This window comes from Diabrotica virgifera, chromosome 2, assembly GCF_917563875.1.
Source record: "Diabrotica virgifera virgifera chromosome 2, PGI_DIABVI_V3a".
In the NCBI taxonomy this organism is placed as follows: Eukaryota; Metazoa; Arthropoda; class Insecta; order Coleoptera; family Chrysomelidae; genus Diabrotica; species Diabrotica virgifera.
This window is the reverse complement of record NC_065444.1, coordinates 255,523,115-255,535,639: the sequence shown is the minus strand read 5'-3', so window position 1 is coordinate 255,535,639 and position 12,525 is coordinate 255,523,115. Positions and strand designations below refer to the sequence as shown.

The 12,525-nt window shown below is 32.8% G+C and overlaps 1 protein-coding gene across 1 annotated transcript; it reads left to right on the top strand.

Annotated features, from left to right (window-relative positions):
• Positions 1-426: 426 nt before the first annotated feature.
• On the top strand, positions 427-12,032 carry LOC126880966 (protein PFC0760c-like). The gene is made up of 3 exons (XM_050645048.1): positions 427-586; positions 3,193-3,476; positions 11,838-12,032. The coding sequence occupies exons 1-3, from the start codon at positions 427-429 to the stop codon at positions 12,030-12,032; spliced, it is 639 nt and encodes a 212-aa protein (XP_050501005.1).
• Positions 12,033-12,525: the final 493 nt, after the last annotated feature.

Sequence of the window (12,525 nt, the reverse complement as noted above, 5' to 3'; positions counted from 1 at the left end):
GCGTTGATCATCTTTATATAGGTCCCTGCAATACGATCTCCATGTTTCTGCTATATCTTCTCTATTTGTTCTCAAAGTTCCAGTGTTGTCTTTAATGGCCCAAGTTCTGGCTTTGAAGTCTCTTTTTAAGCAGCGTATTTTTCTAAATAGATCTCTCGGCTGATTATTCTGATCATGTCTCTCAATTTTTTTGCATATAATTTGATAGTACAGTTTTTTATGAGTTTTGTTTATTAGCATCCATTTGGTTTTTGTGATGTTTAGTTTAAGCCCATATTGTGCACTTATTCTTTGTATCTTAGTCATCAAGCAACTCAGCTCCTCCGTGCTACACGCGAGAATCACAGGGTCATCAGCATAGTGCATATAGAATGGAGTCAAATTTTAAACGGACGTTGCTTCCAGGCAACTTTATACCATCACACCATGAAACTACCGCAACTTAGTGTAAATAGATTTTTTGAAAATGGGTGTAATAAAAATGAAAATACTATTATAAGATCAGTGCCAGATGATTTTGATAACATTGAGTTAGATGAAGATGGCCCCTCTTATAAACAATCTGACAATAAAAATATTTCTGTAGGTAAGTATATATTTTCACTCATTCCCTGCATTTTGTGTAAAATTTATACATCAAATTTTTGTATAAAACATTTAATATTGTACATGTGATACTGTTTCTGCATCGTTGAATTCGCCAAGATTTGCAACATATTAAAGTAATATTTTCAAACGGTTTGTAAGCCGCATATCAATTTTCTGACATGAAATTTCTATTTAGATCAGTGGGTATGTGGGTAAGAGCACGTAACATGAGTTTTATAAAGAATTTCGCGTCAAAAGGGAATGCAGATAGATTTGTGTACTCTCGCCCCTATCAATGCGCATTTAGAAAAGCTTTGGAAAATTCAACAGTCGGTATGTAGATAAATCAGTGGCGAGACAGTCAATATAAACTTAGATGCATAAGAATTTTACCAAAAGCAATATGCAACACAATGTTTAACAAAAGCAACTGAAAAGGTTTGAACGTGCTTAGACTAACTTATTTTGTTTTAATCAGCGTGCATTTTTGAAAAAGTAGAACATTTTGTACACAAGTTAGGTTATATGACAATAAATAGTTTTTAGCCTTATTTTGTATAGTGTTGCTTTTAAGCAACACCGAAATTTAATTCAATTAAAAACAACTAATATTTTGCCTTTTAGTAAATTTGCAATGTATATTGTGTCGCCAAAGACACATTCTATGTAATGCTGTAAACCGATAGTAGTAGTGTAACAGAAACCAACAAAATAATTAAGAAAAAATTTAGAGAAGACGTGCCAAAGGAAATACAAAATAACACGCTTAAATAAAATACAAGAAAACACGATAATCACTAATCAGATAAAAAAAGCTTCTGATAATGCTAATGAAGAAGTGGAGTATTGTAGATACAAAATTATATATATTTTTATTTCAATGTAGTGTTACAATTTTTCAGATTTAAGAACGCGTCAATAAACCCTATATGTAAACTAATAAATGTTTATGCATTTTAACTATTACCACAATCAAATAACAAGAGTTATAGTTTTTTAAAGTTGAATCATTATTTTTTAAAACTTTAAACCTTAATACCTCAATTTTCTTATTTCGTTGCTTATCATAATGTTGCAATAAGATCTTAAATTCAATAGAAAACAAACAAAAGCATGTCAAAGGCCACCCCTTTCATTATTTTATTGTTAAATAGAGCTTTGTTAACCAATACGTCATTTCTCACAGCAAATTGGACCAAATCTAATCATATGTTTAAGGTTGTAACACAGCTTTCAAATATGACACCGACTTAATACAATACCCGTAATATGTTTTGTATACGACACTGCTGTAGCCAAAGGCAAGCAAATTAATATGCAGTTGACAAGATGTTGGCGAAGTCTCTAAATCATTTTCCCCAGGTGACAACTGCGGCTGGAAGTTCTCGTTAAAACAAGCCGAAGCTAGGTTGTGAAATTATTTACATTATTACCCCATCACAACTAACTACGGAAATATCGGTATATAGACCAGGATATTTAGCACAAAATAAATTAATTTTTAAATACAGCACTAGAAACTTACAACTATATGCATTATGTTTAGGATGATGTCAAGAAAAAAGTTTACTATAGAAAAATGAGTGTAAATGCGTAGTTGCATTTTAAAGTGCATCAAATGCAACCACAAGTGCATAAATTTGATTCAATTGGTTTTTCATTATCTCCAGAAAAATCAAATATAGTGTTTTTTACAAGGCATAATACACCACCATTAGGTAATATTGTGATCAATGCAATGCAATTTCCTATAACAAATATAGTAACCTATCTTGGCATAACAATGGACAAAAAACTTACTTGGAGACCATTCATCCAAAAAATAGAGACATGTTATAAAGGATTAAATTTTCTTAAACATATTCGGAAAACTTGGTGGGGATGTGACACACAAACCTGTTTAATATTCTATAAAGTTTTCATCCGATCGATAATAGATTATGGGTGTATTTTTTATGGTTCGGCCAGTAAATACATTTTAAAACGGTTAGAAGCATTACAAAATACTGCTTTAAGACTATGTTTGGGAGCAATGTGCTCTACTCCCTGTGAACCTTTGCGTGTGGAAGCGCTAGAACCTCCCTTAGAACTCAGAAGACAATTTTTACCTGAAAAGTTTATTCTAAAATCCTATATAAAAGATCCAATATTAGGTAAGAAAATTTCTGCACTAAACTACCTCTCGATTTAACAATATAATATTGGTCTAAAAAACCTCTCCCTCCTTATGCTCAGCATTTCTTAATACTTGCAATATGAGCAATATTATTAAAAAACCACCTCAATCGGATTTCTTTCAGGCTTTAGAAACATCAATAATTCTAATTCCCTCAGATTCTGAACTACAAACACTTAGCAAAACTACCCTTAATCATTATACTGCAAAATACCCTAATCACCTACAAATATATACCGATGCTTCAGAACAAAGTGATGGTGTGGGCTGTGCTTTTTATATACCATCACTAGATGTCAAAGAAAAATTTAAACTGAATTTTAATACATCAATATTTTCAGCAGAAACCATAGCTATCATAAAAGCATGCCAATACGCCGAAAAAAAAAATCTAAAACAAATAAACATATTATCCGACTCATTATCAGTTTTAAAAAGTTTCTCTAGTCAACTAGACGAAAATTCTGTTAACGTAAATCCCTACATCAAAGAATTAAAGATACTATTATCTAATCTAACAACCATGCAGTGTAATATAGTACTCACGTGGATTAAAGCTCATATTGGACTCGAAAATAATGAAAAAGTAGATCAGTTGGAAAAAAAAAGCATTTTAAGTGGCGAGGAAACATTGAATGATATTGTACTTCAAGAATGTATAAGTAAAACCAGATTACATGATAACTGGAAACTTCAATGGAATCAATACTGTGTAAATTGTCCGACAAGGTATACTCTTTTACATCTGAAAATCCCGACAGATTATTATTATTTTTCAAGACACGATATTGTTACTAGCTCTCGACTAAAATTTGGCCATGCCTGTTATCCCGTACATCTATACAGGGTGTCCAGAAACTCTACCGACAAACGAAGACAGGAGATTCCTCAGATAATTTTAAAACAATTTAACCCAATTCACCCTGTCCGAAAATGCTTCCTAAGGGAGCTAGAGCTCTTTGAAGATGGCGTCTTGGAATTAGTCTTTCTTAAATACCTCCAGAATGCTTCGATTTAGAAAAACGAAAATTAATATGCTTATTTACTTTCCAGAAATGAATCGACTCCATTGATTGCGAATTTCTAGTACCGGTCATAGGCGTTTGTTTTGGGTAGGGCAACGGTTATTTTATCGCCTAACTTTTTTGTCTTCAATTTTTAAGCATTTTTGACTCTGAATTATTAAATTGTGAGCTGTTCTAGTACTAAAAGGTACTCTTACTTTAAGTCGATAGGATACACCGTTTTCTAGAAAAATCGATTTAAAAATATTTCGCTCTTTGAATTTAAAAAAAAATATTAAAGAAAAATTATTTAGAAAGATGAAAACTGGTACATTTATTTATATTTCAGAGAATAATCGATTTCATTAATGGCGAATTTCTAGTACCGGTCATAGGCGTCCGATTTGGGTAGGTCAACAGTTATTTTATAACATAACTTTATTGTCTTTAATTTTTAAGTATTTTTGACACTAGATTATTCAATTATGTGATATTCGATTACTAAAAGTTACTCTTGCTTTAAGTTGGTAAAATACATCGTTTTTTTTTTATTTTTTTTTTAATTCTTTTCAATGTTTTTTTTTCAAATTCCCAAAACTAAAAACTTTCAAATCGATTTATCTAGAAAACGGTGTGTCCTACCGACTTTAAGTAAGAGTACATTTTAATACTAGAATATCTCACAATTTAATAATCCAGTCTCAGAAATGCTTAAAAGTTGAAGACAAAAAAGTTATGCGATAAGATAACCGTTGCCCTACCCAAAACGGACGCCTATGACCGCTACTACAAATTCGCAATGGATGTAATCGATTGATTTCTGGAAAGTAAATACGCATACCAATTTTAGTTGTTTTTCTAAATAGAAGCATTCTGGAGGTATTTAAGAGAAAGTAATTACATGACGCCATCTTCAAAGAGCTCTAGCTCCCTTAGGAAGCATTTTCGGACTAGGTGAATTGGGTTAAATTGTCTTAAAATTATCTGAGCAATCTCCTGTCTTCGTTTGTCGGTAGAGTTTCTGGACACCCTGTATAAAATCAATATAATACAGTCGGATTTGTGCGAAAATTGCAATACAATAAGTGCCTTGGATCATATATTTTTTGCATGTGACAAATATGTGACACAAAGAAATCTATTGAATATGCAGCTATTGCAAGAAAACATTTATCCCCCATATAATCTGATGAACTTACTAGCTTTGAACAAACCGTCAATCTTTAGGATTCTGTTAAATTATGTTAAGTCGTGTAAATTGAAACTTTAAATTATGAAATCAGTCGTGTAAATTAACAATAACCCGTATCCCTACTTAGTATGTGGTTAGTTACCCTGAACCATCCGGGTGCGAAAAGTTTTTTTTCCCTTACCTACCCTGGATTGTTTTTGTAATGGATTCGGAGATGGATTCGTAATGGTCTTGGTGTATGGCGAGGCGCCGATTTCAAGAAGTGTTGCTGGCTAAATGGGCGCAGTTCCCAAAGGCCATAAAAGAAAAAAAAAGTGCATACACATGTCAAAAGAGGTATATTAAGTAAGGGCAATATTTTGTTACTAGGGAGTTTTTGGGATCGCTGAAGATGAATACGCCTTCAGAACTGACTACCGGAGCATCTGGTGCCCAAGTTTACTTCTAAGGCACTTCATCTGGCATTTTGAGGGTTTTCGACAATACATTGATGCAAACAGGTTTCTCAGGAATTTTTGGGGTTGCTGAACAAGAATACGCCATCAGAACCTACCCGCGGTCCACCTGGTGCCCAAAAATCCTCCAAACTCCAGAAGATAACACGCCTTAGCAGTGACCTTAGGCACCTTGTTGAAGTTTATACACCCCAACCCTACTTCTTTTTACCTTACCCCTGCATTCTTTTGCAATTTTGTCCATTAGAGTGATGAATAACAAAGGACTCAGAACACCACCTTGTCTTACACCTGTCCTTGTGTAGAATTCTAGAGATGAGTGATTGTTCGTTCTTACATTATTACGTGTACATTTATATTTTATATACTCTCTATTGCTTGGATTAACTTCGGCTTCACAATTCTACTGTTTAATATTTCCCAGATCTTGTTACGTGGCGCCCGATCAAATGCTTTTTCCAAGTTCACAAAACAGATAAACAACTTGCTGTTATGCTCTAGGGCTTTTTATGATAACTGTCTCACCGTGAATATGAGATCGGTTGTACCTCGCCCTGGCCTAAAGCCGCATTGGCTGTCATCCAGTGTGGCCTCGATATTTTCTCGCAGCTTTTTCTTTAGTATTATTTCGTAGATTTTACTAGCAACTACCAACAATGATATTCCCCTGTAGTTAGAACACTTATAGTTTTCACCTTTTTTGTGTAATGGTAGAATAGTTGCAAGAGTCCAATCTCTAGGTATGCATCCAGTACGCCAACAGCTCCTTCTGATCTTTTATAGTAATTGTAATCCTTCTCCTTTCATATACTTAATTAGCTCAGCCTTAATATTATCGTGTCCTGCAGCCTTGCCATTTTTTAATTTTAAAGTTGCTTCCCTGTATTCTTCGTATGTTATGCCATCATTATCTCATTGTTCATTTAAATTGTACTCCTCCCTGTCATTCTCTATTTCTTTGTTGTCTCCCATTAATAATTCCATAAAATGTTCCCGCCATCTTTCGGTAATCTCTTCATTTTTAATAATATGTTACCATCTTTGTCCTCTAAACCTCTTACTTCGTTTGATTTCTTTTGTCTTAGATTTTTTAGGGTCCTATAGAGCAACTTCGCATTACCCTTACTATCGCTTTCCATTTTATTTCTAAATTCTTCCCATTGGTGATTCTTAGCTTCTTTAATTTTATTTTTAACCAATATTCTCTGTTCCTTATATTCTTGATAATTACTTTCACTTTTATTGCTTATATAATTTTCCCACAATTTTTTTTTGTTTGAAACTTCCAATTTTATTTTGTTATTCCACCAAGCTGTACCTTTCAGATATCTTCCTTTCGTTACACCACATACTTTACTCCCAGTTGCATATACCAGCTCCTTAAAAATATTCCATAATATTTCTATATCCTCCTCCTATTTTTAAATTTTGTGTGTTATTAATAAATAGTCAATTGGGAACATCCTAAACTTTTCTAAACGCCAGATTTTGGGAAAAATCTGAGGGTCCTGTTAATTTTGCACCTGAGTGTATTATTTCTATGATTAACACGTTGACGGACAAAACGTCTATAGACGTCTAATTTCCATTGATGTAATGTGACACAACGTCTATAGACGTTGTATTTTTCCCTATTCTACTTTGCAAAATACATACAAGGTGTCCCGAAAAATAGTGCGTTCCTTTAAGGTATGGATAGAATTCACAATTTAGAACAAAAAAGTCCTATACCATTTTTTTCTAAAGATAAACGTTTCCAAAATAAAGATAACATTGTTTTCCATATATTTGTATTTTAATGTTTAGGAAATAAAATAATCTGGCAACATCGTACGCACTACGGAATAATAACAGATAATAAAAACTTGTTTGTGATTTACAGTATTTAAAATAATCCAACCTAACAGTACTTATGTATTTACTATTTTGTTTACTATAATTTTTTTTGGAATGTATTGAAATACCTATTGCTTAATTTTAAACGAATTGTACATCTTTTAACATAAAAACACATCTTTTAACTCAACTAGTATTATGTATTTAATAAGCTTTAAATGTGTTGAATGCTGAGGGCTGTAACTGAGTTACATAGTATACAGTGGAAATTAAATACACCAAATAACGAATGAGTCCCTAATTTGTTTACTTGTGAACTAAAATAATTAAGTTGTAGGTACTTACTGGGAAATAACTGTTATACCTAATAAATGTTCAAAGTCACCCACTTTCACGAACACATGCGACGAGAAATACCGGTAAAACATTTTGAAAGAAATTATAGTATATCTCTCCATTACTCCATTTAGTGATCTGGCATAAATAATCAACATTACATAATAGGTACTCATGAACACACGATTCGAAAACATTTTCGGCACTGACACTAAACAGAATTCTTCCAAACTATCTGTTTACTAAACATGGGACTGTCTACGTTTAAATTTTCGTACCTCACATACCCACATAACAATTTCATGTTCTTAGTAGATTCATAGAACATACTTTTCAGAAAAAGTATATACTGAGAATGTGCGTAATTACCATTGCGAATGTGCAGAGCAGATACTGAGTATATACTACATTACAGTACTTAAACGTTCTATGTATATACTTAGAATGTACTACCGCACTTCTTTTCAGTATATACCAAGAATGTTCTTTTTAGAACATTCCAAGGACGTGCTATAAACCTTCTATGTGTATACTTAGAACATACTACCGCACATCTTTTTAGTTTATACCAAGAAGGTACTTTTTAGAATATTCCAAGGAAGTGCTATAAACCTTCTATTTATATACTAAGAACGTACTACCGCACATCTTTGTATGGGAAGAATATTATATTTTTAAGAATATTCTAAGAAAGTGCTATCAAGTGCTATATTGCTTATAAGTATGTTTTCAGCATCACCTAATCTCATCTTAGGTTCTACCAAATATCTATTTACGTATTTTAATTGCAAATGAGAATGTAGTTAGTACCTACATTCTACAATATTACTTAAAAAGTAAGTACATATTTATAAATTTTAGTTATTTATATAAATCATTATATAATATTTAGCTAAACTAAACTATGCATAATAAGTAACTAAAATTTATATAATACTTATATGTACTTACCTATTTAAGTAATATTGAGTTATCAAAATAGATTATATGTATTTTGAAGCACCGCAAACAAAATAAACAGATTATGTATGTTCTTTAGTCCTAGTACTACATCATTCGCCTTCATCCTTAACACTGTATAGATCCATAGATGATACAAATAATGAAATAATGTCTTACTTAATGCCTTTCCTTTTTCATATTTTACGGTTTTTTCCTATCCCTGATCCATTCAGGTAAGAATAGAAATGGTCAGAATATGATGGGGGGGGGGGGGTTATGAATGTATTGTGGAATAACAAAATCGGTCGTCAGTGTTGCCAAACGGAGAGAAATTTCCCTTTTTGCGGGAATTCTCAACATAAAAGGTGATAAAGGGAAAAAGTTAACTCAAAAGGGAATTATTGTTCCAGTCCAAATTGTAAAATATTAAGAAAAAATCAAAATATTTGAAAATAATTCAACATATCTTCTCAGATTTTGTAAACAGGGGGGAAGTTTTTTTTATAAAAGTGGGAATTTTTAAGGTAAGTTGACGGAAAAAGCTTACTCGACGGTTGGCAACGCCAAAGCCTTTGGTTGCTTTGGTTGTGCAGTTTGGCACGTTTTGGTTCTGCGAAATGGCCTATTGAATTGAATGTACCTAAATTCAAATTTCAAGGATGTAAAAATACTAATGATTCATGATAAACTCGAAATGGTAAAGTCATTTCAATTATGAAAACGAATTTTTAATAGTATCTATGTAAACGTTAATACAATTAATGTTTAAACTTTTTTACCCTACAACAATTTTAAAATGAAATTCGTCCAATACTACCTACATACATAAATTTTATTAATTACGTATTCTAAAAAATAATAAGTTGATAATCTATAAGGCTAATATTATACTTCCTATACATACAAATTATTTTTAAGATATTTTAAAAGTATCTACTTATAAGTATGTGTTAAGAATGTACTTATAAGTATGTGTTAAGAATATTCGATAAAGGTATATTCTAAGAATAAACTTTTACGAATATTCCGAGATCCTACGTACACGAATATACTTAGTATATTCGGTACGAGAATATACTTTGAAGTATATGCAAAGAACATGAAATTTAGAATGTTTTTTAAGGTAGATGCTATGCTTGTAATACACATATACTAAAAAGAATATACTCCGACGAATGTTGGTAGTATATGCTTAGAACATGATGCGAACATCATTGCTATGTGGGTAGTTGCCAGAGTTAAATTTGCATACCAAAATGTATTTTATTTTTTGGTCAAACGGTTGCATTTAGAAAAAAATTTTATAAGAGTTTTTTGTTCTACATGGTGCCCCCTGCCTATACCTTTAATAAACGCACTATTTTCCGGGACACCCTGTATAGTGTCACAACACTTGCTTATAAATTCGACGCACTGCCAGTCAACGTGATAAAAACAATTGTAAGATAACCTATATTTTGTATACAATCTTCTGCTTTTTATAGGATTATAAAAATTCACACAGATTACAACAAAAATAAGCTAGTTTAAAACAAGTTGAGGCTTTTTCAGTTGCTTTTGTAACGGCACAGGAGAGGAGTTTCTCGGGAATATAGTTCAAAGTCATCATCAAAGTAGTTATACAAAGTTAATATTATTTGTATGCTAACACCTTTTCTTCCATATATTCTTCCTTGTATGAATGTATGTAATCCAAACTTGCAGTTCCATTTGCACATGGTAATCTTTTGGATTACATTGGATATGCGATCGCTGAGCTTACGGTTGAACATTCTCCGTTTCATTGCTCTCTGGCTTAACTTGGAGTTTGTGGACTATTTTGTTGTGCGACTCAACCTTTTATATGTATATTGCTATTGTCCAGAGTTCTATTCTCAGTTATATCTAGAGATTCGTTTGTTAGATATTTAGTTGTTGCTGGATTTATTTTTAATCTTATTTCTTTTCATTTTATATTTAGGTTCAATAGCATTTCCTGTAGTTCTTCCCTGTATTTGGCTAGGAAGGGAACATTATCGGAAAATCTCAGAAGTTTCGGGTATTCACCGTCAATTCACCAACTCTAGAGGCTAACGTATATAGTTTGGGTGAGATAGAATTTTTTGTATAACCCCTCTCTGTAGTTTTGATGTTTTCTGTTTTTGCTTCTGTTTTTACTTGGGATGTTGCATTGTAATATATTTTGTATATACCTTTTTGCTTCAAAAATATGCTTACGTCATTCGAGATTTTTGACGTCAGAACCCCACAGCGTTGCCAATACATTAGAATAGTAAATGAATGTGAGGCATTTTCCAAATTTCAACTTGACATTTGAAAAATAATATGATGATGATAAGGAATCCGAAAAAATACATAACAGCAGGTTGTGAAAAATAAAAATTTTCCCTCGGAAAGTTACGGAAAATTCGATTTCCTGAAAAACAAACCCATTTTAACCCTGGAACAGCACACTGGGGTCTGAAAAACCCAGGCACATTATTCGTTCAATGTAACTTGCACATGGCGTCTTTTGGCGATCCCTTGCACGTAAATTCAGTTAATAGCCGACTACGTTGAGAGACAATCGCTGCGCCGCGTAATAGGTCTGGATCCCGCGGATGAAAAAAAAGTTGATTAATAGCAAGCTGAAAATTTGTTATTAGCTTAAGGGTGTCTAGTCGGACAAACTTTGATATATGGGAACACTGGAACAGGGGAAGTTTTAATTTTGTAACAGGTTAAAAATTTGGAACGGTCAGACCACGAAAACGGCACATATATTTTGTCCTACAGAATAGACTTAAACTCTCCGAACAGAGGTTAAACTCTCGTGCAAAAATCAGACTGCTATTTATCACCAAATGGGCGTTTTAATGAGTGGAACATGTAGAATATGTCAAATGAAAGAAAGTATGACAGGTTATAAATAGCAGTCTGATTTTTGCATAAGAGTTTAAGTCTATTCTGTCAGACAAAATAAATGTGCCGTTTTCGTAGTGTGACCGTTCCAAATTTTTAACCTGTTCCACAATTAAAACTGTCCCTGTTCCAGTGTTCCGATATATTAAAGTTTATCCGACTAGACACCCTTTAGCTATTAACACATTTTCAGCTTGCTATTAATCAACTTTTTTTTCATACGAGGGATCCAGACCTATAAGTTTGTTGTATAGTTTGCTGTGACGCTTTTAGTGGAGCTGTGGGTACTTCGGACCCCAGTGTGCAGTTAAAGGGTGTTAAAATTTTGAGGTGATTTTTTGTTATTTGCTAGTATAGCAGATTCCAAGAGAAACTATTAGCGTCCTCTGACAACAAAATAATTATAGTGGGATGCTGAAAACCTGTGGGCGAATGAAGGTGAACCTGAGACCATCGAAGATGATTTTGAAGACGATGATTATGTTCCTGAACATCAGTCTGACACTGATAACGAACAAAGTGACGACGATAATGAAGAAGAACAAACAGAACCCAATAACTCGCAAAGAAATATCGCCAGTATACTGGGAAAAATTGTTTAGAACATCGTACTGTTTAGAACATCGAGCTCAATTATTGTGTTATGTGTGTCAGAACCAAAGTTGAAGTGCCTGGCTAAGCTTAAAGCGTCGTTTAAACACAACGATAAGTCACAGCAACTAGTTGTGATGACAAGTTGAAACGCTGTTTAGACGCTGCGATTCAATGCGATACCACCTTCAACCCAACTCCAACTTTGATAAGTTGTGCGATGCACCGTTTACACACAATGATAAGTTGCAACAACTCGATTCACCTTGATAAGTTGTTTGATTTATCGCTGTGTTTAAACGACCCTTAAGAAATAGTTATCTTGTAACAACATTTATGTTTGCTTTTAGTTTAAAGGGTTTTTAAGCGACAAGTTTTATTTCACTGGAATTTTGTTTAATTTTTTTGGTCATATCTCTATATTTTTAAAAAAGTGTAATAAAAGCAGTAGATAAAGTTTTTTTTATGTTTATCAGATCTAATGAGAAATGTTTCTTTTGAAAT